The sequence below is a fragment of the Nelusetta ayraudi genome, unplaced genomic scaffold (assembly GCF_046127955.1).
Source record: "Nelusetta ayraudi isolate G7.1 ecotype Tasmania unplaced genomic scaffold, CSIRO-AGI_Nayr_v1 ptg000084l, whole genome shotgun sequence".
NCBI lineage: Eukaryota > Metazoa > Chordata > Actinopteri > Tetraodontiformes > Monacanthidae > Nelusetta > Nelusetta ayraudi.
Window position 1 is genome coordinate 2,092,901 of NW_027466134.1, and position 26,592 is coordinate 2,119,492.

General features: G+C 42.4%; 3 protein-coding genes across 3 annotated transcripts; 2 read left to right on the forward strand and 1 right to left on the reverse strand.

The window, feature by feature from the left end:
* Positions 1–2,341: 2,341 nt before the first annotated feature.
* On the reverse strand, positions 2,342–9,602 carry LOC142900945 (fibronectin type III domain-containing protein 7-like). Its single transcript, XM_076045577.1, has 14 exons — positions 8,792–9,602; positions 8,577–8,592; positions 8,189–8,449; positions 7,802–8,062; positions 6,765–7,028; positions 6,224–6,487; positions 5,533–5,787; positions 5,178–5,435; positions 4,545–4,799; positions 4,042–4,296; positions 3,170–3,430; positions 2,931–2,960; positions 2,780–2,817; positions 2,342–2,516 (listed from the first exon to the last, which is right to left on the reverse strand). Exons 1-13 carry the CDS (start codon positions 8,840–8,842, stop codon positions 2,786–2,788), a joined length of 2,463 nt encoding a protein of 820 aa, XP_075901692.1. The 5' UTR covers positions 8,843–9,602; the 3' UTR covers positions 2,342–2,516; positions 2,780–2,785.
* A 43-nt stretch (positions 9,603–9,645) lies between these two features.
* On the forward strand, positions 9,646–18,548 carry stxbp3 (syntaxin binding protein 3). The gene is made up of 19 exons (XM_076045579.1): positions 9,646–9,773; positions 10,898–10,947; positions 11,044–11,125; positions 11,231–11,307; positions 11,446–11,518; positions 11,600–11,700; positions 12,149–12,294; positions 12,599–12,692; positions 12,891–13,015; positions 13,152–13,250; positions 13,335–13,392; positions 13,495–13,560; positions 13,840–13,920; positions 14,173–14,308; positions 14,630–14,736; positions 14,820–14,918; positions 16,544–16,629; positions 17,159–17,307; positions 17,893–18,548. Exons 1-19 carry the CDS (start codon positions 9,728–9,730, stop codon positions 17,994–17,996), a joined length of 1,779 nt encoding a protein of 592 aa, XP_075901694.1. The 5' UTR covers positions 9,646–9,727; the 3' UTR covers positions 17,997–18,548.
* A 1,364-nt stretch (positions 18,549–19,912) lies between these two features.
* On the forward strand, positions 19,913–26,442 carry LOC142900949 (ankyrin repeat and MYND domain-containing protein 1-like). Its single transcript, XM_076045583.1, has 20 exons — positions 19,913–20,262; positions 20,466–20,612; positions 20,713–20,889; positions 20,984–21,016; positions 21,097–21,335; positions 21,425–21,641; positions 21,850–22,011; positions 22,115–22,233; positions 22,354–22,849; positions 22,943–23,127; positions 23,215–23,391; positions 24,133–24,274; positions 24,359–24,466; positions 24,556–24,663; positions 24,740–24,862; positions 25,241–25,342; positions 25,474–25,642; positions 25,720–25,798; positions 25,937–26,091; positions 26,246–26,442. Exons 1-20 carry the CDS (start codon positions 20,089–20,091, stop codon positions 26,404–26,406), a joined length of 3,273 nt encoding a protein of 1,090 aa, XP_075901698.1. The 5' UTR covers positions 19,913–20,088; the 3' UTR covers positions 26,407–26,442.
* Positions 26,443–26,592: the final 150 nt, after the last annotated feature.

Sequence of the window (26,592 nt, forward strand, 5' to 3'; positions counted from 1 at the left end):
ACCTCCCACAATCCCTCATCCAACATGTTAAGGAGTTAGTAAACTCCTCTCTGGACAGCCCCTAAAGTACACAGACAGTGAATACTGTCAAATTTGCCTTTAAAAGGATAGTTCAATATTATCACAACAGTGCATGACAGTGTTTTGGAGATGATGAATTGTGTATTGATGAGTTTTGAGGGAGGGAGACTTCACCTCCATTCATCCCTGAGTCGTCTCTGAGATACATGTTACCGTATAGAAGCCCGTATAGAAACGTCTGATGGACCATGTTAAAAATCTGTACCACTATCTAAGCCTGTGCATGTACTTTGATACTTCTTTACTGTAAGCTGTTCTCACCTTATTCATCCAGCTCTCAATTTGTCAGTATTCATCACATGACAAAAGCAATATCCCTTTTATCAAATTTTTTACATACCAGAAAATTACTTCTGGAACTGCAGGGTTCCATCCTCTCTTGTGCAACCATTTTTTCTTAAAAGCCGGCAAGATGTTGTGTAATTGTTCCTTTGAAGTTGTGTCTAAGCTCCCCATCATACCCAAATACAGAGTAGATTTCAGTTTAGTTCATACACGTTTTGTACAGTGTTAAGATGAATTAAAGCAACAATTAAGTTCTCTGTTCTACTATTACATCATATTTAGAGACAGAAAGAGATATAGAATAGACAAAGAGAAAAGACTGGAGAAGTAAAAGAGAAGAATTCATGTGTGCACCCATGTGAGCTTGTCCTTGCGAGGACCCGAGTCCTCTGGATGGGCAGTTATGACAAGAAAGGATAAATAAACAAATTCCCCTGGGACGTTGCGTAAGATGCTGAAGTACTGAAAAGATTTCTGCCGTCGGCCAAGTCACGATCCACACTGTAACTGTAACTGGCAGCCATTGTCCACTGGGAGGCATCCCGCACTGTTAACACTGTCATGGGGACAGAAACATTGTGTTTTCGGGGACCAGGGCCAACTGAGACTTGTGTTGGCGTGGGTGAAGCATTAAGCTGGTGGCTCTGCTCTTCTAATACTGAACTCATTGACAGAATCTTGTCTTTACTTTCAAATCTGAAAAAAGGCAGAAATACATAAAACCATAAGTGTGCTTTGTCTTCAGCAAGCTTTTACAAACAATGTGCCCAAGTTAACTTTGACTTTAGTCACCAAAAAACATGACGTCTCCATGTTTTGTATTTATTTCCAATTTGATAATCAGTTCAGTTATGGTAAACTGTGTCAACATTGGTCTTGCTTCTCAGTGTTAATCACTATTATTGCAGAAAACCAACAGATATAAAAACAATAAAAAAAAAAAAAACAATGTCAATGTGTCTGTAAAACTTACTTTCATGATAATATTTTATCTTGAAATCTATTCTCAAAATCTCACTTGTTACAAATGACCTGTGTGGTATTAAAACAGCGACAACATACAAACAGAAAACAACTGTGATGCTGGGAATTCTTTATTAACTGAAGAGCATTCGTTCCAGACATAGACACATCATGCTGCCAGTTAATCCATCCTGAGAAAAAGCAGCAGTTTTCCCTACTCTGCTTCTCACCAGGAGGCTTTCTACTTGGGGAAAATATTTTCTATCTTATCCTTTTGGCATTCCAATTTGTTTGTGAAAAGATTTTTTTTTTTGTTTCAAATTTAATTTAGGAGTTTTTACTATTTCTTAAACGTATATTTTCTGTCAATTAGGTTGTATATGTTTTATTTATTATTTGTAACTGAAACCAAATTATATGTGACTTTTTTTCCTTCAGGACGTAATGAATGAGAGTAGTAGGTGGAAAGAGGATTCCAGGGTCTCCAAATTTGTGTTTTTAGAACTTAACTCAATACTTTTAGGTTTACATGTTTTCCTTGACACAAATTGATGCTGTGATGTTGATACACTTTTGTTCCAATTCCAAAGGTTGTACTGACTTGCATCTGCCAAAAAACAACAACATAAAACAATAATGGTTGCTAAGATGATGCTCTTGTCTATGACGGCAACATGAGATTGCTAATTGTTGTTAGCACTGAGAGACTAGCAACTAGCTGGAACTGGCTGGAACCAGCTAGAAGCTGCACCACCATGATTTGCCAGCCAGTAAGAGCAACTTTTGATTCAACAAAGAAACTTCTTGCAATGGTCATGTCTGGAGTTTGAGACGTACAGTAATACTTTGATTTTGACATGAGTGAAATCTGATAAGTAGCTACATAGAAGTCTAAGCACAGGAGCTGCAGAGAGACTGTGTCCTTGCCCTTTTATAATAAGTGCTTCATCTTGTCGTTGAGGGCACAAACATTCGGCTTGGCCAGGGCACGCTGAAAGCGCTGAATCTGACATTTTTATTATTATTATTTTATTTAGTTGTCATGCCGCCATCAGAGTGTCAATGTCAGAAGGTGGGCATTTTGGTATCTTCACAGTTACTTTTCTTCAGGGACGACAATACATCTATTCCGGTCTCAACGGGAACGATGAGGGAAGGAGGGGAAGGTGAGGATGGAAGGATGACTCCTGTGGAAATGACCAGAGAAACATTGGAGATCCAGTCAAATTTACTTTGCAGTTAGCAGAGTTAGTGTTGGAAGTTTCTTTTTCCTTTACGTGCTTTACGTGATCAATATTCTTGCTTCAGAAGTGTCATTTCAGAAAAGCGAATTGACCTTTATCTTTGAAGGATGAAATCATTGACAATACATTATACTATACTCACTCATTATTATTAGTATGGTGGCTGAATCAAGCAATGAAATGGTGCACCTTGTGTTTATAATTACCATCTGCTACATGAGACTTCTCTTCCCTCTGTATATCACTGGGGAAAAAAGGTTGCGGTGACATCAGAAAATCTGTACTTTTTAATTCATTTGTTTATTTTACCATTCAGTTATTAAATGAGGTGGAGTAGTTTTTAAAATGGCAACATACCTGTCCCGACGTTATTCCCTGAGCATGTGACTAAAAGAGCATAAAAAAAAAGACAAACAGTTAAGTCAAAAACTGTAGATCCATATTTGTGATTATGTAGAGAGAATTTATAATACTAAAAACTGAATGTCTGATCATTTCTGACGATCATGCACTTTCATTCCATGTTATATATCTGATCAGATATAGGTCGGAATTTTTCCTCGAGTCATCAACGTTGCATCTAATTTGTCCTTTACCTGAGTACAGTCTCTGGGCGCAGAATTGAACTTTACTGCCCCCCGCTGTTAGCGGAGCCACCACGACTTTATAGATGTCGCCACACTGGACTTGGCCCACGTCACAGCTGCTCTCCCCGGGTGCGGCCGTGCACGTGTAGTTGTTCCTGCTGCCCGACAGCTCGGTGATGTGGCTGTGGCTGCCGCCGGAGCTGCGCCAGTAGAGCCGCAGAGAGTTACTGGCCATCCGGTAGAGCCGGACCCCTGACGGACAGCAGGCACCTGGGAGAGCAGGGGGAGAAAAGGGGACAGTTGTGCCGAGAACGTTCAACCAAAACGCCAAATGATGTTAAAAGGCATTTATTGACACAAAATGAAAGTCATCTGTCCGCTGTTATTGTATGGCACTTCAATTTTTCTTCCTTTTTTCTTTTTTCTTCCTTGTAGGTAGTAGTTCTCAATTATCACTGTTTACTTGAAAACAGCAACATTTAGTGTGAAGAGCTCCACAGACAATAACACTCACAGTAATTGAAGTGACAGTAATTAATTCCCCCCAAAAAAGACCTCCTTGGAAACAAGATGCTGCATCTCAAGTTGCTCCTAAAAAAGTTAACATTGATTTGAAATGCATTTTAAACTTTTGAATCTCCTGGCCTTCCCCAACTTTATTTGATAATAATATCTTAATACAACTATTATTTTAGCTCTTCACAAGCATAACAGGGCATTGATGTCATCCAACAGACTTTTGTGGGAATTCCCAAAGTCAAGGTCCAAAGTTTGGAGTGTCCAGCCATTCTGTTCTGTTGCCAGATTCAGGGCTGCATTTTATTTAAGTTTATTGTGACCATAAAAGCAGCAGATTGAGTTTACTCCCTGCCTTGACTCACTGGATGAGAAGCCGTGATAGGTGCAGTTGGAGCTCCGGCCGCTGTGGCTGTACGCCTCCATGGTGACGGTGTAGTTGGTGCCACAGGTGATGCAACCCATGAGGCAGTGGGAGTCCTGCGTGTGGCAGCGGGCGTGGCCGCGCGTCGACGTCAGCGACGTGATGAACGAGTGGGCGCCTTTGGCCGGAGACCACGAGACCTTGGTGGTCGCCTGAGTCACCTGGTCCACCGTCAGAGACTGAGGGCAGCAAGGCTCTGCCAGAGACAACACGAGAGTCGTGATAAGCTGTCGTTATAACACCACTTGGTTCTTGGTTACATTTTTTGAGGCTGAGGGTGTAGGATGAAATATTTTATTGAACACTGACATCATTATTAAAGTATCAACATGTTCAAAATGATCCATTTCTTGTATTTGAATACGTTATTTCCATGCTTCTATTTGAAAAGTGCATATTCGTGTGTTTTATTTGCAGAAGAATTCCTTCAATTTGAACTCTCACCTGTTTCCAGGTTCTCAGTGTAGCTGGGTAAACTCAGGCCGGCAGAGCTGGACGCTGTCACGCTGACTTCGTAGTGGGAGCCACAGGGGAGGCCCGTGATGTTGCAGCTGCTGCCGCTGGTGGTGCAGTTGTACGTGCCATCATCGGCCACAGCGCTCACGGTGTAGGTGGCGGCTCTGTTGCTCGCCGTCCAGGTGATGCTGACGGAGGACGAGCTGTCCGGATTCAACACCAGGTCCATCGGCATGCAGGGAGCTGATGAAAGGGGGGAAATTAGGCTCATTAATGCTCGTTCTCTACCTAAAACAATTTTGTCAATATTTGTCAAAAAAAGCTTCATGTGCACATTATTGTTGTGTTTAATTCTTATTTGATATCTTTTAATGGTAAAGTGTGTAATATTTATTTATTTTTTTTACGATTTTTAAGCCACCGTAGTTCACTGGCCAGCTCGGGAGGTGGAGTGAGCGCTGCAATTTAAAATGTCACCACTTGATGTTGCTGTTTCTTCCTAAAATCTCCAAATATTTCACACTTACTCTTTAAAGGTTGTGTTTTTTTTTAACCTTTGTTCTGTGCATTTGAAATGCACAAAGTACCCAGAAAGGTTGATCGACCTCGCGCGCGCCTCACCTGTGTCCCTGCGGTGAGCCGCGCACGCTTGGTTGCACCCGCTGATGTCGTTGCAGGGCGTCACCACCACGCTGTAGGGCGTGTCACAGTCGAGGTCGGAGAGCGCGCACAGCGGCGCCGTGTTGTTGCAGAGGATGACCTCCGAGTTGTCCGCTGCACGGGTCTCGTAGAGCTCCGCACCCCGCGCGGCCGTCCAGGTGATGCTCAGAGTGTCGCCGCTCACTGCAGACACGGAGACGTCCTCTGGACAGCAAGGCACTGACAAATAAAACCAGAAGAAACGCATGAATTATGAAGAATAAAAATCTCATAGGATGAAATCAAACCCCCATCCACCTCCTCGCCTCCCACTCACAGGTGGTGCGGTTGAGAACCTGCCCCTCGGTACTCCTGCCCGCCTGGTTGAGGGCAAAGACGGACATGAGATACGTGTAGCCACACTCGCAGGAGTAGCTGCACTCGTTGTCGGTGGTGTTGCAGATGATCTCGCTGCCGTCGCTCCTCTTGATGAAGGCCTCGTAGCTGTCGGCGTGAAGGACCGAATTCCAGGTCAGCGTGCAGTTCCCTGGTGACGTCTCCGCCTGAGCCAGTGAGTCCGGTGGGCAGGGGTCTGGACACACAAATCGGGTTTTTTTTGTTCTTCTTTTACCTTATTGTTGTATATTTTGTTTGATTTTTTTCGGAAGCGCATTGCATTTACTAGACAAAAATGATTTAGGCACCTTATCTCGTAAAGATGAGATCAGGATTTCGTAATAAAGAGAAAAGATCTCGTAATTACGAGATCAGAACCTCTCTCTTTCTGCAAGGGCAGTTAAATCAACATGGAATGCTTCGTGGATACAAATTCATGCATTTGAAATGCATCCAATCTGGTTTGGTAGTGACTCAAAAAACTGTTCAGCACCGTGGTTCTTCTGAGTGAAGCCGTGGCCAATGTGGCACTTTTCCTCATCTCATAATTACGAAATCTTTTTTTGTAATTATAATAACTGCCGTTTTCTAAGATGGGTTACAAGTATAGTGAACCCATTTCTTCTTCTTACAGGTAATAAATGGCACTGGACTGGAAGGCTGGCTGGGGCCGGCCTCGTTGGATGCGACCACCTGGATGGTGTGCATCTCTCCGCAGCCGACCGCTGACAGGACACAGGGGCTGGATGAGGAGTTACAAGTGGGGCCCTGGTCACTGATTGCGTGGTAATACACGGATCCATGGACAGCTTGACCAAGCTCCCAGGACACAGAGAGCGCGGCGCCTCCATTGGTCATCACCATGGAGACATTCACAGAGGAAGGTGCCGGGGGTCCTGTTGAAACATTAAAAAAAATAGTGATTCTTTATTGAAACGCTCATAAAACTTTGCAGGTACCAGTTTGGACAGTTCGTTGAGGGAGTGAATTCAAATTCTTATAATGAGGATGGCTTATTCACGTTAAAACCTATATGTCATATCTTTGGTAATTTTCCTTTGGCCTCTGTGAGGGCTATTTGTATTTTATTTTATTTAAGAGGCAAATATTTTAAGGCATGTTATTCCAAAAAACAAAACAAAACATTTTCCCACTGCCTCAGCAACTTCTTACGTGTTGTCTGGTTGATGTATAAACTGTCATCTCCCTCTCTGCCCTCTACGTCCCAGGGAAAACCCCTGATCATGTAGAGTGAGCCAGCATCCAAGCCGGAGACAGTCAAGTTGGTGTCAGTGGTGTTGTACTTCATGCTGGAGCTTGATCCCAGTTTGTACATGGAGATGGTGTACTGCACAGCGTCGGACACGGCGCTCCAGGACAAAATGATGCTGTCACTGCTGGGGGAGGAGGAGGCCAGGGACTCGAAGGGAGGCAACACTGAGGAAGGAAAGAAGATTTCACTGTTCAATATTTGGGTGTGTGGACAATGTTTGGTCATTGGTCAAAGTTATTGTGTTGTGCTGCTATAGCTGCCACCTCTTTCCTTTCAAAGGACACTGATTGGTCCAGTCATACCTTAAAAGGCTGAGAACAATGCAGACCAGAGATTTTCAAGATGGATCTCGTCTGGCTATTGGGCCAATATCTGTTATTATTTTTATTTTTTTATTTTTTTTCCCCCACATATGCAGGGATATAGAAAAATCATGTTGTGTCTATTTATTCTAAATAAGCAGTCCAAGTAAATGCATTGTTTGTTTTTTTAAAGTAGCAGAAATATTTACAACATCTTTTGTTTGTTGGCTGACCTGGATCAGATTTTCCCCCAGAGGTGAAAGGGAAGGTAAGAGGTGACAGCTATGTTTTCAAGATGGGGGTCATCTCATTGTTTCTAACAAAGAGTGGCCAGGTACAATTACTGCTGGTACAGTTGAAGCCCTGAGCACTTCCCGATGCATTTCTAGGTCAGATTTCCACACTGAAACTGGATTGACCCAAAATGCCGTGAGCCTAAACTGACTTAAAGCATACAGTGTCTCAATGGCGCAATACGGCAGGTCAAATGACTTCTGCAGGGCAAGAGAAGCCACCAGAGAAGTGGTCTGTCGTTTATGAACGCTGCACTGAAGCACAAAAAAAACAACAACAACAAAAAACCAGAGGCCACGGGCGGTTCGGTTTTTGATAGCAAACACCGACAAACAGCCTACCTGTCTTTGCAGTCACAGGAAGAGACGGCTGGCTGCGGCCTGCACTGTTACCCGCCATGATGTTGAGCGTGTACTCGGTGTAAGGGCTGAGAGATTTGATTTCGGCAGGAGAGGAGAACACCGTGTCCTCTCGGAAAAAGCCGTCGTCATTCGTGATTCGTATGAAGTAATGAGTGGCCCCGCTCTTCAGGCCGAAAGTCACCATCAGAGTTGTGCTGTCCTTTGGCTTCACTTCTTCGATGGGATTCATCACCTCGGGGGCTAACACAGGTCACAATACATCGCAATTAGATATTAGATTAGATAATTTTTTTTAAGAAAGAAATGTGTGTCAATATTTAAAGAATTACACATAAGTAAAACATCAGACATGGAAATGTTGCTCACTTGTGGATTGCTCAAGAGCTGCAGAGCTGAGTGTGATCTGATTGTCATCCAGGCCTTCAACAGTGAATATGTAGATGTTGTTTGGGGACAGAGAGTTGACAGAGCCCATCACGGTGTTTGGACCAAATGTGGCAAAAGCAACGGGGCTGCTTGGAGAGCTCTTAAGGGCAACTGTGATCTTGTACGAGGTGGCTCCAGTGACCTTTGTCCATCTGAGAATCATTGTTTTGGATGTTGCCGAGAACATCGACATCTGCATTGCTGTTCACACAAAGGAGATAAGTGAGATATTATATTCCAGACTATATGTAATTAAAATCAGAAAAGTTTTGCCAATAAAATGATTCCCCAAAAAATGCATCTGCAATGATGATCAAAATGTCAGTACCTGTCAGTACTGCTGCCTGTTAATACAGAAAGAAAATGGTGATGATTATTAAAACAAACCATATCAATTAAGCAAATATTGTTTTAATCTCAGAATTGTTCAGATTGTAACATGAGTCTCTCTGTTGTAGACAGATTCTTAGAGAAGACATTTCATTTAAGCTTTTGATAAATAAAAAAGGTTGTTTATGAAAAAATAAATAAACATTACAGTACCTGTGAGCATATGCCCAGTAAGAGAAAAAGCAGAATCCTCGCAGTCCCCATTCTTCACATATGTCTCTGAACTGCTTTAGTCTTCAAGATGTTTCACTCTGAACTGTGTTTTTTCTTTCCATATGCATTTCTGGTGTCTTTGCCGGCTCAAATACCTCGACGTAGCTCCTCCCTCTGGACACAAGTATCCAGTCACAGTTCGGAGAAGAGCTGAGCCCAAGAGTGCCGATGACAGCATTTACGGCAACACCTTGGCCATAGGCATCTTTTCTTGTCTTAAAACTCAGACCTTTAGTCATTATACCGGCAAATGACATGCAGATTACTGGCAAACGAATTTGATCGCTCTGCCCAGTGGCTTCAAATCACTCCTATTACAATGGACAAGGAAAAAGGAAAAGGGGATTTTTTTTTTTTTTTTTTTAAATGACTAATATCTGTTTTTTGGGAAGATGATTCTCATTTTAAATCAAATCTATTCATTCAAATAAATTCAAATTACTATTTATTTAATATTTATCCATGCAAAGTGCAAAGTGCAAAGGTCTCTTGAAATAAAAACAGATGTACAGTAAATAAGAAGCTATTGATAGACATTTTGAAAGTAAATTATACCGTTTTGCAATGGATAATCGTTTTTGAAACATTAATGTTGCAGAATATTTAGTGGACTTATGATTGGTTTGTTCAAACAGACTTCCTTCATTTCAAAGTAATGTACGAAAATAAAGTCACACGGTTAATGAGTTGATCTTCCTGCTTTTGAATTCTAATGAAAAATATTTATGGCAGGTGCAGTCCAATGATCCAGCTGTCTTGACATTTCGTTCTGATAAAGCGGAGCTCTGTCGCACAGTTGATGACGCGAATGACGTCAGAGTGTGACGACCCGGGACCGGAAGAGGCGCAGAGTGGAAACTGGAAAAAAGAAACAAGATGGCATCGACTGCAGATCACGGGCTGAGGAAAGTAGTTTGGAAAAGTAAGTTCACTCCAGCAGAGAATGTGTGCTGTTTTTAAAAACAATGACACGCTGCTTTGACAAGCTTTGGAGATACGCTTATGGACCTGTCTTTACATACGGTTTCATCTTTGTCGTAAAGTTGCGGCTGGAAATTTGACTGAACATTTCGTTTTGTCTTCCGCGGCGGATGTCAGCGAAGTTGGACTACTTTGGCGTTGTAGTCATCGTAAAAATAAATAAATAAATAAATAAATACGTTTCATATTTGCATATGACGTGTAGTTGTTATGACTTCTTTACTGCCGTGCAGCTTAGTTGCGAAGGTTGTCGTTGTAATGCCAGTGTCTTTTCTGGAGCCCCACCTTACATCCGAAGGCTAACATTAGCGCAACAGTGTTTGTCAAAAGTTGACGGGTTGCTGTATTGACATGACATCAACTCGTTATGGCAGCTCTTCAGTGATAATGAGATAACGCTGCTGTTCGTTTCCCTCAGGATTTTGTGCCTTCTCGTTGTCTTTGTTGATGAAGCTAAGTTATAAATGGCAATGTGTCTCCGTAAGACTGATAGTAATGGAATGGTAAGATCCGACTAACCCTTAATCAGTGTTGCTAGGGAAGACTTCGAGGGTGCTGTTTATTCCGGAAATAGGAACTTTCATTTATTTGTGACGGTATATTATTATTAATAAAAACAAACAAACAATAAGTATTTGGGTGACCTTCACGATTAAATGTTGCCATAACTTGGATAACTAGTTATGGGAAACATTACCTCTGGCCAGTAATAACTTTTGAAAGTTTAAATAAATTAAAAGAAATACACTTAAACCTTAATTAACGTTTTTTAATGGTGTATTGATTCACTGAACAACATAAATCTGCAGTCACTCACGCATGATATTTGTCATTATACCACATCAAAGACCATCATGTCAAAGTCAACCATATAACAAGTTACTTTTTCTGTTCATTCATCCTTGCTTCACTAAAATTGTATATTCTTCTGCTTTCCACCTCATTTGCTTAGTAGTTCTTGGAATAAATATGTGTGCAAAACGGAGCAACTTTGCCTTTTTTGATGTTTCGAACAGTTGTGTTTTATTTCTATTTGTTTATTTATTTATTTATTTATTCTTTTAGAAATACAAGATACCATCATCGCTGACTGCAGAAAATCAGAAGTATGGAAGGTAAGACGACCCCTCATTCTAAGAAGTGTCTTGTGATTGGTATTAGAATTATAGCAAATGCCACAGCAAAATAAATCTGATAAATCTCTCTCACAGATTTTGATCCTGGACGAGTTCACCACCAAGCTCCTGTCATCATGCTGCAAAATGTCCGATCTGATGGCAGAGAAAATAACAAGTGAGAGAGTTTATCATCATGGCTAAAAAAAAATTCTTCTAACCCATGAAGAATAAGAATGACGGAATTAACATTTACTTATGTCTGAATGGTTTTTGTTTTCAGTTGTGGAGGACTTGTTCAGAAGCAGAGAGCCTGTTCCCGAAATGAAGGCCATTTATTTCATGTCACCAACAGCCAAGGTCTTCATTTTATTTAATCATGTAGAAAAGAACAGTCTGCAAAATGAAATATATAACTTTCATTTTGTTATCGCAGTTTCATTTTGTTATAATGTATTTGACTGCTCTCTCATCAATATTTTTTAATGCACTTCACAGTGTGTGGAGGCCTTTATTCGAGACTTCAAGACTGAGCCCAAATACAAAGGAGCATACGTTTATTTCACAGACTGTAAGTAGCAACTCAATAACTACAGCATCGATAAATGGAATCGGCGATGACATATTCCAAATTCCCAACTTCTTTTCTTAGATTGCCCAGATGACCTGTTCAATAACATGAAGCTGTACTGTGCGAAGTACATCCGGGTCTGCAAGGAAATAAACATGTGTTTCATGCCTCAGGAGGCCCAAGTAAGTGGGTGGCTGAGCTTTTTGTGCGATCCATTTCCTCTTTTGTTGTTATTTGATGACTGAAGGGATTCAGTGAAAGAGTCCACACTGTCATGTTACTCTTGGGAAACACAATAGCTATTAATGGGTGTTGGCTGCTTGTGCTTGAGCCACAGTGCAATTATTGGAAATGTATGTTGTGCGGAACCTTTTGTTTTATGGATATGCTTTAACTTTGTCATATGAAATAAGAGAAATACTGCTTTGTTCTGTTTTTACAACGTTTTATTAGTTCACTCATCTGGGTTTATGTTCAAGCTGCTATTTCAGAGCAGTTCATTTTCTTACTTTTATTGATAATTGATTTTATTTTTAAACTAAATACCGCCTGTTGTGCACTGTAAGTTAATAATTACAGGTATTTTTTGTCATTCAACACTTTTTAATAGTAATACTGTATGGATTGTAGGTGTTTACGTTCGATAATCCAGGGGCTTTCAAGAGCATTTACAGCACCCAGAGTCAGGACAAAAAGAAAACCTTGGAGACACTTGCAGACCAGCTGGTCACACTCTGCGCCACGTTGGATGAGTATCCAGGTGTCCGATACAAAAAGTAAGACATGAAACAGCTCAGCCCCAAACCTTTTAAACCACAAAAAGAAGAAGCTCTGGCAAATATTTCATGACAAACAATTGGATTGAGCAAAATTTTAAAGGTGTCCGAAAAACCTTTTTTCCGTTACTGTATAAATCATGATTTTTAAATATATATATATACATAATAGAAACATGTACACAATTGAGAATTTGCTATTTGATATGTAGGTATTTCTGACTTTATGGCTGGTGATGACAAAGATTTATTTTTTGTCAATCACCAAATTTATTTTCATATATATGTTTTTAACCTCAACCAGAGATGGCAACATGGAGAATGCAAAGATCCTTGCCGAGTTCGTGGACAACAAGCTGTCCAGGCACTATGAGCTGGATGACAGTGGAGCGAAAAAGGTGAGATTCCTGCCACGCGGAGAAATGTTGACAAAGCAAACAAGCTCAGAGGTTTAAGTAAGAACTGAATAACATGCAATTACCTTCTGAAGGCAGCTTTAAAGGGTATCAGCTTAAAGGGGAGCTTTTTATTGTATTAAAATAGTAAAATGCCAAAATGACTCCTGTTCATACGAATCAACTGTATTTTAACTCAAGGGAAAGACCCAGGCACAGCTGTTGATAGTGGAGAGGGGCTTTGACCCAGTCAGCCCCATCCTACATGAGCTCACCTACCAGGCCATGGCTTATGACCTCATCAACATCAAGAATGACACCTACAAGTAAATCCCCAGCTTTTCTTTTTTTTGGCTCAGCATATAACACTTCCTTATCAGCAAGTTCACACGCTGAGCTCGATATTTTCTAATTGGACAACACAATGAATCTCCAAAAAAATGATGTATGTGTATGTGTCAGGTACAAGTCGAAGGATGGCTCTGAGAAGCAGGCCCAGTTAAATGAAGAAGACATGCTGTGGGTCAAGCTGAGGCACAAGCACATCGCTGAAGTGTCAGAGTAAGCGTCACAAAAACAACAGAACAATGTCTTTTTCCCCATGTCTCACACCCAGAGATTAACCTCAAATTCCTCCTCGAACAGACAAATCCCCAAGATGGTCAAAGAAATAGCTGCGAGCAAGAAGCAGCCGGATTCGAAGGTGCGGCGCACATTTTTACTCGCAAGCTTTTACATTTTGCGCTTTTTGTTTTTCTGTTTGTTCACATACAAAGCTGTATAATTCTTCATACATTTCCCCCAGATCACAGTCAGTAATTTGGCCCAGATGATGAAGAAGATGCCCTCATTCCGTAAACATCTAACAGAGGTGAGCACAGCGAGAACACTTTTATTTCCTTTTGGACCTTTAAATAGAGTTAAATCTTCTGCTATGTTGTTTAGCATCACTGATAATTCCCTCCAAGTCATTTTTAACAGGTAATTATAGCTCTCAGTGGTTAGGATTGTGATAATTATCTGGTGGTGGCGTGTGGTCATATCGCGTGATTGTTGTCTGTTCTCATTATCAAACCAAAATGGATATTTCTGCGACTTTGGATTTTTTTTTTTTTTTAATCATTTTAATCATCATCTGTGTGTTTTCTAGAAAACCGTCCACCTGCAACTGGCTGAGGACTGCATGGAGCATTTCTCCAACAACGTAGAGAAACTCTGCAAAGCCGAGCAGGTCTGCTCACGTTCACTCACGAACATGTTAACCACACAACACACTAGTGAGCAGGAAGGGCCTCACTTGCTGCGTTCTTGTGCAAGACTTGAAGTATGATGTTGAGGTTTGGCAAGTCCACATATGAAAGAAAGGGTCCTTTATAAGTGCACATGCAAAAATACACCAGCATGCAAGCATACAAATGTATTTCTGGTGTTCTTCATGCCACTAAAGGCTGAAAAATAATAGCGTTTGGGTTCTTTTGTGTAGGACCTGGCCGTGGGATCAGATGCGGATGGTGTGAAGGTGAAGGACCCCATGCGGACCCTGCTGCCCGTGTTGCTCCACCCGTACAGCACCTACGACAAGATCCGAGCTGTGCTGCTCTACATCTTCAGCCTCGGAGGTACAGCGGATGTCTGCTCGTCTCCTGGCAACTTCCTGCCTGCTTGCAGTCTGGGAATTTGTTTAACCATTATGTTTGATTGCATGCCACCTCAAAAAGCCCATGAGCAAATAAGAAAATGATAACAGGTGGTCGTGTGAAGCAAAGTTACAATTGCCGATCAAGGATACACCTGATCTGCACCTGAGCTGCTTGTGACCCCACTGGTCAAGGAGTTTGCCCAGCCCTGGTCTAAAGACATGTTATTGAAGAAATGTGGTCCAAAGCTCTCAAGGCAGCATCTTGATTTTTCACCTTTGCCGTCTAATTTTCTTGAATCAGGGACGTCGGAGGAGAACCTGAGCAAACTCATCCAGCACGTCAAGATCGAAGACGAGCGCGAGTTCATCCTGAACTGGAAGGACCTCGGGACGCCCATCATCACCACGGTTTGTGTGTCGCGCTGTTCCCCGCCGGGTTTTCACTTCCGCGCAGAATTCCTGCTCATTGTTCAGCGCGCTGTTGTTCGCAGCCCAGCCTGTTCTCTCGCAAGCCAACCAGACGAGACCGCTCCCAGGTGGAGACGTACAATCTGTCCAGATGGACGCCTGTCATAAAGGACATAATGGAGGTGAGCAAAACGATATTCTGAAGTCATGTGTGCTGGTATTAATGTCACACAATCAGGTTAGCACCTTTGCGATTAGGGACCGTGACGATAAAGAAATGTTGCAAATTTCAGGAGGAATTCTGACAATAAGATATAATATAATAATATAATAATATTACATTTTGTCCAATTAATTTATGTATTGATTATGGTGACAGGCCTGTTTGATGTCTTGCCCCCAAACACCGATAACGAAGTTCCTTTAGCTCCACCTGAGCTGCGTGACCTCCAGTGAATATAAAGCAGGTGTAGATCAGGTGTGCGATATAAAAAGAAAAGCTCTCATTATCTCACCAATGTCATCCTGTAGCTGTATCTGGGTCACTGTACTACCTGTAAATGGCATCGAAGCACAGCAGTAAAGATGCCACAAAAGCAGGTTATCGGATTCGGGCCATCTGATATGCGTTTTGTCATATAGACTGTGTGCCGTGTCGCTGTGCACCACTTTATCTTTATTGTCCGTGGCGGCGTCTTCTCACCGTCTATACTGCAGCAATAATGCAGCGGCTGTGTCGAGCTCTGGGGACGAGGCCCGCAGCTCGTCAGAACGTCCTCGTTCTCAAGTGTTGTGTTTGTGCTTAAATGTGTTTTGGGGTTATCACGGTTAGTGGAGATGTTTCTTTTTGTGTTTGAGTGCAGGCAGGGTTTCACAGCCGCATGCTGCCCTATTTAGATTCACTCTCCAGAGGGGTAACACACACGCAGGCAATTTACACTTTGATTCTTGCGAGCCAGTTTCTTATGTGGCGCAATGTTTTGCAACTTGTCAGCCATTTGGCTTGGACCGAATATTACACCAAAGAGTGTTTTATTTAAGAGCTTGGCTGATTGGTCCACTTCTCCTAAATCAACGAATTTTGAGCACAACTCAATGAAGCTGAGCATGTAATTGTAGTCACGACCCAAATTTATTCCACAAATTATTTTATTTTTTTAAATGCGATCCACTTTTGGGTCGCGACCCACCCATTGAGCAACACCGTGCTAAATGGCTCGGTGGCTGATGCTTATTTCCAACCGCGACTACAGTGTGTACTTTTGTGTCTCTTCACATCCTTTTCCTGTTTTGACCCCGAGAAGTGATTTCTGAGCGCTCGTATCTGCAGAACACCTGGTTTCCTGCAGCAGCGCTGAACTTTGAGCTCGTGCGGCAGGAAATGTATTCCGAGGCGGCAGACGGTGCTTCTCGCTGTGGTTCGCTGTCATCGTCACACTAAACTCTGTCGATCCGTTCAAGGTTTTTTTTAAAATCCCTGCACAAAATGTATGTTGACCCCTGCGGGTTTCTCTCCATCTTGGGCTCCACTTGATGTTTCCCGTTGACTTTTTTTTTTGACAGAAACACAATTTTTTAAGCAGTCCAGCATTTTATTGTTTTGAGTTTTTCCAGTGTGAAACTTTGGTTCTAAATTTGAAGAGTGATCGTGTGAAAATGCAGTCGTACTTTCTTTTTACCAAACTCATTTCCGTAGTTTTACCACATCACAAGCGCAGCTGGAGCTTACGTACATAACTTACAAGGGTTAGTGTCTGTCCATCGTGCATGTACACACACTGGCTTTAATTGAAATGACCCTTTGTAGGACGCTGTGGAGAATAAGCTGGACACCAAAGAGTGGCCACACCAGTCCGAGTGTCCAGCCGCCTGGAATGGATCCGGTGCTGTCAGGTATGTCGTCAGAACCAGTGCTACACTTTCTGAGAAGTTACCAGGTGTGTTGACGTAATTGGATGACAGCTGATGCTGACACCTGATCCTGACTGATGAATCCCCTTCCCCATGCTCAAGGAAATCAGATTTGTCATTGTGTGATAGCGGACCCCTCTAGTGTTCATTCTTGTAACTACAGCATTGGTTTCAATGGTGAATTAGAGCAGTGGGCCTCAACTGGTGGGAGTCTCAGGACCCACTTTTTTTTTTCTTCCTTATCATTAAGTCGGGACGCAAATTTATTCCACAGCACTCCAATCTATTTCACAAAAATTAAACCACCAGGCTACTTTCTAGCATGTCTAGTAAATAAATGATTGAAATTACTGAATTGAATTGTCTCCTGAAAAATAAACACCCAACATTTTCTTTATAGATATAAATATTTATGTATGGTTTATTTGGTTTGTTTTTTTTACTTTCAGGATTTTAATAAGACTTTTACTCTTCACTATCTTCTGACTCACCCTCCGTCCTTCATCCGCAGTGCCAGGCAGAAACACAAGACGAGCTCGCAGGACGAGCGCAGGACCGGCTCCCGTCTCATCATCTTCATCCTGGGAGGGATGTGCTACTCGGAGATGCGCTCTGCCTACGAGGTCACCCAGGCAGTCAAATCCTGCGAAGTCATCATAGGTGAGGGATCAAACTCGGGTCTGGCGGGATAAACAACTGAGAAATTGTAGTAACGTGTTGTAGTCAAGATCGCACCAACCAAGACCAAGACATTATCAAGACTAGAGAGTATGAAGACCAAGACTAGACCAAGACCTTAAATATCATAGAAAAACAACAGCAAAACAGAAAAAATGATCAGTATCTTTTTTTAAATTCAAGTTTGCTTCTAAATGGAACAGCAACATCTCTTTTCAGCAAGGCGTCTTTTAAAAATTTTCTTAACATTTTGCTGCTTTGCCAACTATTTTGAACTATTTTCAAAAAAATTCAAAATAAATTCACTAGGAATAAGGGGGTGTGTCACTCTGGATGTCAACAACAGAGCGTAAAACGGCCACAACTGGATTATTTTATGTTATTATTCTGTCATTGAAGTGTTGGCTGAGTCTCCACTGGTCTTGATTAAAAATCCAGAGTCTGTCCAGTCCGAGACAGAGAAGAGACCCAGTAAAAATGCCTCCGAGACTGACACCCTTAAAAAGTGTTCTGGAGACCAAGACCAATCTGGAGTACTGCAACACTAATGTGTGCTGCCATTCTCAGGATCCTCTCACATCGTGACTCCGACCAGCCTCCTGGACGACATCAAGGCTCTGAGCAAAGGCCCCATGGAGACGTTCACAATAGACGACCGGAGCAACGCTTGAGAGGCCGTGACCTCACTCAGCAAAGTGCACTCAAGTCAGCAGCCTGGACAAAGAACCTGAAGGGAACCTACCTACCTTATGGTCACTTTATGTTTTAATCACCTTTTTCAGCCCCTGGTGGACATTCAGAGTAAGCAATAAAGGCAAATTCACCCAGGATAGATGTATGTTTCTTCCCACATTAAAAATCTTAATAAATGTGTGTATTTTATAATAATTCAGTTGACTTCATTCTTCCATTAGCATTTTTTTTGTCAAGTGTTCGTCTCCCTTCCAGTGTGCCTTTGTGCGTAAAATACATACGATAACGACGTTACACTTAAGCAATTACGGAACAAAAGTAATTTTTTTTTTGGAGGGGGGAAGGGGGGGGCAAGCTAATGTAAATACTGTATGTAAGAAGGAAGTGAGACTCTCCCTCGTGCTTCTGCCTTTTTTGTCACAATACTTTATAAACCGTGTACCTTGAAAAGTGTTTTTAACAGAGAATTTACGGGTTCTTTTTTTCTGAGATTTGAACAACTGACCAATAAACGGATGACGTGGTTCAAATATGGTGTGGACTTGATTCCTGCTTAACGTCTCCTTGCTGGATTGAGGAACAGACACTGACATTGTGATCCGTAGTAGCAATGCACTTTTATATTGAATATAAGCGATGCGTAATTTAGTTTTTATGTTTAATTGCTTGTTTGTATTTAACTAGAAAGCACCCTGGCTGTTCAGTCTTGAAGAACCTATTACTATCTCTGAAAACAAAAGACTTGTCCTACTGTTTGTAGCACATTTTCTTGATGTTTTTGAGGAACATGTAGAATAAAAAGAACAAATCAAGAAAAGTTCAACTTTAGACTTTACATTTGAGTTGAACTCTTGCTGCCTCTTTCATGCGTGTTGTTGTGCTGCGTCCTTTGTGAGTTGGAAGATGCTGCAGGTGAACTATACTGCAGATTTTTCATGATTAATACTCTTTAACTGCGGTGTCGTTCTTCACCATATAAGCGACACATCGTACAGTCGGGCTTCTGTAGTGTCACTTGCCAGAAGAGGTGTCAGATGACTGAATTCAAATACACACTCGGGGGGGTGGCCCTGCTTGACTGACCCTATTCAGAAAAAACACTTACTTAACAAGGTTCTAATGACTTGCTCTCAATTTGATTTTTAATTCACGACTATCCAAGTATCACCGTGTCCTTCAGTCACCTGATGCACTAAAGAGGTGCATTGGGTGTCCTACTTTTAAATTGTCAGTGCAAAAGGTGTTCTGCTGTTTCAAAGGTTTGACTGTATGACAAAAAGAAATGCATATTGGCAACTCAACATGTGACATTAGTATAGATAGCTTTCCAGCTATCTGTACTGTACTTGAATATTTCTTTTGACTACTTTTTATTTTTACTCCCTACATTTATACAGAGATATGTGTACTTGCTACTCCTTAATTAGAAAAATATGCTTGTTACTTTTGTGTTGAACAGTTTAAAAGATGCAAATCCTTTTTTAAAGTACACTTATTACTATAGTTGTTGTTGTTTCATAACGTGGAGCTATTTGAATTATGCTGTTGCGTTGTTAAACATAAAACTGGATCATATGTTAGAGGGAAATTATTTTAGAGTATCTCTGCTTATCAACGAATGTATTGTTTCATTATTTACAAAAAATATTTGTACGTTTCATTTCAGTAAATTTCAGAACCAGCGCTTTCATATTTATACTTGACTAAAGGAGTTAAATCAGTACTTTTACTTGTTTCTTTTAACCCAAGTGTTCATACTTGAACTTATACTAAGTACAGAATGTGAATATTTTTGCCACCTCTAGCAGATAATACGGAAAACTAACGCTAGTCAAGAATGTAAAAAAAACACAAATCAGCATCGCCTCTATCAACGTGCGCTCGACTGCGCATGCGTGCGTACACATGCGCGAACTGTTGTCACAGCAACCGACGGGAAGGTCAAAACCCAAATCTGACCTGTGACAGCTAAAGTTTTATCCAACTTTATGCTGATCCAGGTGACGTAACAGTAACCCCATAAAGCGGTGGTGGTGCGGAAATGGCTTTGGAGGACACACCGGAGTCGTGATGCCGTCGACGGGCAAAAACAGCGCAGTCGCCTCGAGAGCTGCAGCCTCGGGCGGCGAGGAGCTGCGAGAGGGGCTCGGCGTTCAGGAGTGGCACGATGGCTCCAGATATGAGGGAGTGTTTGTCAGCGGATTAAAACACGGCAATGGAAAATACACGTGGGCAAGTGGAGAGGTATTTCATCAAGAATCGCGTGAAACAGAAATGCTGTTGTTATTGCCCTGTCCTTCACCAACTTGTATGAGTCACTCGCGCTGTTTGCGTGCCAGAACTGAAAATGTGCAGCACAACGCACGCTGTGCCGTTTTGATTATTGCATTTTCACCAGAATCCTTACATTTAATCCGTTTTTGTCACGTGAACGTGTCTCTGTGTAGCACTATGAGGGCTCTTTCTACAAGGACTACAGGCATGGAGGCGGCATATACAGCTGGCCCAGCGGCCACAAGTTCACAGGTAAGTTCTACCTCAACAGAAGGGAAGGATACGGTCATCTGCTGTTCCCTGACGGAAGCACCTTCCAGGTGAATTGGACACATGCTTTAGTTTAGATTCCTTTTAACATAATGTTTGACTTTTTTTTTTTTTTTTTTTTTTAATAACACTACATGTTCTGTACTGCAGGGTTTATACAACTGTGACCTGAGGTTTGGTCCTGGTGTGATGAAATACCCGGATGGGCGCTCGGATGTTGGTTTTTGGGTGGGAGAGTGCCTGCTGAAGCTCTGTGCACCTGTTGAAGAGGGCTTCAGTCTGAGGCAGTTCCCCGAGTATGCTGCTTATGTTGGTTCCTTTACTCAGGTAGACAGATAAACCATTCAGGCATATTTGCCTACTCCGAATGAAGCTCTTAAATAACATCAGGCATCTTTTTTTTTTTTGTTTGACTGACCAGCTTCCCATTAGCGATCTGCAGATAGACCCTACGGTAAAGAGCTTCTACTTCTAACAAATGATTTCCTGTGACTCAATTCAAAACCCATCAGTCAATATTGTGTTCTCCTCCAGGTGGAAACAAATCCAGACCTCCCGTCAGATGAGACCTTTATCCTCCCGTGCGGCATTGAGAGTTACTCCACAGATGGGGACCACTTGCCGCTTCCCCCTGGTCGAAGACGAGAGTTGGACCAGCACTTCTTCGGTGAGCTGTGGGAGCCAGACGCTCGCCTGCACCAAGGATATGAGCGAGATCCGCTGTCCAGCCTGCCCTTGGAGGCCCGTCTGCAGGCTCATATTCACAAACACAGGTTGCAGGCTGAAGCTTTAGACTGGGAAACTAAGGCAATAACTGGTGGTGATTTAAAAAGACTAATATCTGTGTGACTGTGTCTGTTAGATTGCAGGCTGAAGCGTTAGACTGGGATGTTGGAGCCGTTCTCTCTCTGAACAGGGGAAGTTTTGGCCCTAAGGGCCCTTTGGAGGTCACTTCAGAACTGCTGATCCACAATGCCTCCATAGGAGACCTGCAGGCTGTTTCACAGATCCTGCTCGCTGGTGTGGTCCACCCTGATGTGGCAGACTCACACGGACACACAGCACTCATAGCTGCCACAGTAAAACATAATTTTTCTTTTTCATAATTCTTTTTAATTACTTGTCTTTTGAATAGGAATAGCTGCACTGATTCCATATATTGAACGATGAAAAGTCAATAATTAGAAATGGGGTCATGAATAGCAAAAGATTGTACATTTGGTTCTCTGGATTTATTTTAGTTTTTTCTCCTCAACCAACTGTGTGTTTGTTCCTTAAACCTTTCAGATAAACTGCCATATTGACACCATCCATCTCTTGTTGGACGTGGGCGTCGACATTGACAGGTTGAACTGTGAAGGCATGTCCGCACTGGCTGTGTGTCATGTTCTTCACTATCATCTTCAGTCCCAGCATGACACCATCACTGAGCCAGCAGCCGTAAATCAGGCAAAATTCAGTCTAATGCGTTTTGTCATAACTGCCATAGTTTTACTTTTGGCACTTATAATTTATAATGAAAAAAAAAATCTGCCATGTCATTTATCACCAGGTTTTTGAATCCCCAACTTTCAGCCAGGGAGACCTATCAATAGAAACACCCAGGAGGAGACCTGAGACAGTCAACACCATCTTGGACAGCCAGACCAATCACAGCCACCTTCCTGATGAGTATGACAGTAGCTGCAATTGCACCTTGAGTATAAACTGAAACGGGAAGCGATGAGAACTTGACATACAACATTGTTGAGGACGGACACAGCGAGTCATCGCGTGTTATCTTATTTCCAGGACAGAACTAACAGAGCCCATTGAACAACAACCTAGCAGTGCTTCAATCGACTCTGAGCTCACCGCTAAGCACAAGCCTCGCTGCTGGGAGCCCAGGAACCCTTCAGAATCTGAGGAGAAAGGAGAAGAGATGGAGATTGGCGGAAGATTAGGAGAGTGGAAAAAGACAGCGGGATGGGCCGGACAAAGAAATCAAGACTTTTGGGAAAATGACGGAGTGAGCAGAGGGAAAGATGAAACAAACGGCAGCGGAAGTGATCAGTCCGGTGGAAATGAAGAAAGTGACGGGATAGAAGAGGACAATATTGAGCTCAGTGGGATAAGAGAAACCGAGTCAGGAAAAGAGAGAATGGAGCCGAGGGAGAAAGATGAAGAGGAGGAACAGGAGACAGGAAGTGCTTGTGTGGAACGCTCCATTCAGGTACTGGATGGTGACATGGCCCTGGGCAGCGTGCAGTGGAGGGATCGTCGAGCTGAGACTGCAGGAAGAATCCAGGTAGAGAACACAGGGACTCTGCTCTCTGATTGGTTCACTGGGTGGGTGTTTCATGTATCAAATCTATGTTGCCGTCGTCCCAAATCCCTGCAGCAGAGCAAAGACGAAGAGCTGAACTCGGGGCCAACCTTCGACTCCGCCTGTTCGCTCAAGAGCTTCAGCATCCACGTGACTGAGGAAGTGATGCAGTGCTCAGCCGAGGTGTTGAGTCGTGCCGGCTTTCGTCAGTCCTCTGACACCAACGAAACTGTCCGCAAGATGGCTGCCATGAAAACCGAGTCAGTCCATGTTTTCTGTTTTACTGGCTTCAGTGTCATCGGTTATTTTTGTTGCAAAATGAATGCGTTGTGTTTCCGCCTGACTAGACACCGTCTCCGCCTGGACACGCTGAAGCTGCTGCTAGAGCGAGGAGCTGACCCCAACATATCCCGGGTGCCCATGCCTGTGATCTTCCTGGCCATCATAGCGGCCGACGTCGAGGCCGTGAGGAGGTTACTGCTGTGTGGAGCTCGCACTGACATTCCTCTTCCACCTGAGGCAGGACATCTTTCATTCACCCATTTATTAAAAAAAAAAAAAAATCCTTCCATACCAATAGCAATCCTTCTTCCTACACATCTGTAATTGTTCAAAGTAATGTTGCCAACGTAAGGGTCCATTTTAAAATTCCATGTAATGAGAAGGAACACTGCAAATGTCCAGACGCTGAGCTACGTGGTGGCCAGTGGGGGGCGTGGTCCCCTCAACGGAGGGGCACTAAAAACATTTAATAAATACAAACAACAATAGGAACAATTAGAATAATAAAATACAGTCATGTAGAAATTTCAGGCATCTGCTTGCCAACCCATAATGAGTAATGATCTCACCCTGGCCACCTTAATGAGCATTTTCTTCCACCAACGCATATGTCTCCAGTCTGTCATTGAAGTCAGCACCTGCGTACTTCTCCAGCTTGACCAGATCATTTATGCTAAAAGTTCTGGAAATCAGCCCCTTGTGATGTCTTAAAAGGCAAATGATAGCTCGCTGCTACATTGTGGCAGCCTGGTTTTTCCTCCTTTCAAAGAAGCGGAGGATATTACTTTCATTTGTTTTTATTAATTTTGATGATCCATCAAGTGAAGTTGCTCCACCGGGGTCCAGGATGAATAATAAATAACTGAATGTTGGTATAATATGCTACCTTTAAAATATTAACAAACAATAAGCTAAAACAAATCAATGCAATAATGTTATTATATCATTAATCTCAAGTATTACATTTCCTCATCCTTTCTGTAGAGACAAGGCCTTTATCCACTGCACGTAGCAGCGTCGCTGACAGGTCCAGCGGGTCCCATTATTACAGAGTTGCTACTCCATGCTGTCACTGACCCGGATGCAAGAGCGTGCGACCAGGATGAGGTGTATGAACCAGATAAGGTTTGCTTTGTTCACTTTTCCATGTTGAAATGCGGGCCACTGCAAGATAAAATTTAGAAAGGAAAAAAATGATTTTGCCTCCAGGTTTTAATGAAGCCCCAAGACCTTCAGGACACAGCAGTGAATCTGAGCCCTAAAGAAGGAGGCCGAACTGCTTTGCACATGGCGTGCATGAGAGAAAGCGACCACCGCGTCAGTGCATCATTTACGATACAACGTCTCCCCGCACAGTCATGAAACCGACACACGCTCCTCTCACAAACAATATCGTCTTTTTCCAGAATGCCAGTAAAGTGGTGGCCCTCTTACTCTCACACAGCGCCAGCACAGACCTGCTCTGGAGCGGCCACTCACCCCTCTCGCTCGCCATAGCAACCGGGAACGAGCGGGTAAACCTTCTTATTTCACGTCAAAGAACAACACGGTTTGTCCCCAGCTGTGACCAGGCCTGTTTCTTAAACCCAGGCAGTGGAGGAGCTGCTGAACGGAGGGGCAGATCCCAACATCCCCCTCGGCCAAAGGGTTGGCAGTGCCTTGTGTGCCCTCACCAACTTCCACTACCGCTTGTGTGGCAACAGAGCTAAACTGGTACATGCGGGCACATGCAGATGATGCAGTCATGACATCCTGGAATGTAGTCAAAATCGAATAATCAAATATAATACAATCTAAAATAGGAAGTGAATTATTCACGTCAATTCTTCTTCTTCTTCTTCTTGCTCAAAGTTAATCTAATCAGATTTTAGTACGTCTTTGACAAACCACACCGGTCAGTAAGCCAGTTCAAATACAGCTACTGCCACCCAGTGGCTATAAAAAGTTAGAGCCAACGCTTATAATGTGTCACTGATGACTTTTCTTTTCATAACAATGCTTGTGTGCAAATTCATTTTCAGAATCAAAGTAAATTGACTAATCTTAGGAAACAGGAAGATAGAAAATTCATTTTTGTGTATTTTCATGTAGCTGGACATGTTAGCTAAGGCTGGCGCTGACTGCACAATGCCAATTAAGGTAAATGGTGCCATGGGAACCGCAGTCGACTCTGCATATCACTCCTTTAACCAGGTAACGATCCAAAAACACTGCATGGAAACGGTTCAAAAATAGCAGCTGTGCTCTAATCACAGAGAACCTGAGTATTATTATGTGTTCTTTAGTTTATTGCATGGTTATTACATATTTGTATGGTTTTGTAGGACCTGCGCATTGCCAAGACTCCCTTTCACGCTCTGAACATGCGAGAGAGGGAAACGTTTAAAGAAAGGAGTCAGTTGCTGAGCATCATGGGAAACCTGCTGAGACAGACAGCCGTGCAGAGAGAACAGGAGAACCTGGAGAGAGCACGACAACGTACTCAGTCCCGGGGTGACGTCTTGACAAGTGATTGTCTGTCTGTGTTTGAGTTGCCTCTAATTTGGAGTTGTTGTTTTTTCTACATTCAGGTGACAATCACACGTTGACAGCAGGTGCCATTTCTTCAGAGCTGCCCAGTTGCCAACTCTCAGCAGCTGAGGAACATAGGTATGCATAAACGCATGCATCCAACTCTGCCCTAATAGTGTGATTTATATATTTAGACTGATGCAGGATAAAATATGAGTCAAAAAGAGTGGAACTAAAGCAACTCTCTAGACAATATTATTTTTTTTCTTTTCACAGGAGCCCAGTCAGTAAGTTCTGCTATCACTGTGGCCGCTCTGCATATGTCAAGCTCACCAGTTGCAGCCGCTGTGGCAGGGTCTTCTACTGCTCCAGGAGCTGCAGGCTAAAAGGATGGGATGAGCGACACAAGCACGAGTGCAGCCGGAGTACAGGTACAATTAACATTTTGGACTGAGATTGTCCTCAATTCTTTTCCAACAATGTCAATGATATATATGGAATAAAGTTACGCTTTTAACCAATAAAATGTGTTCAAGGATTAATATAATTGGATGATGGGATTTTTCTTTTTTTTCTGTCTTTCAGCATCTGCAGATGTTGTCCGCAAGAGGCTTATCTTTAAATCCCAAAGAGCTTTCGGGACTCTGAGCGCCACATTGAGTTCGAAAGCGTTTCCAAATGCCTTAAACATCGAAGAGGATTTCCTGTACGAGCTCAACTTGAAGGAAAACTACAGCTTCAACTAACAGCCACAACCTTTTTTTTTGGTTTTAAAGAGATAATATATATGGACATACTACAAACATGGACAAACATATTTTAAGAATGAATACAGTGTATACATACAAATACACATGTATACTCATATATGTATATATATATATATATATATATATTTATATATATACATATAAGGAGATATACTTTACTTT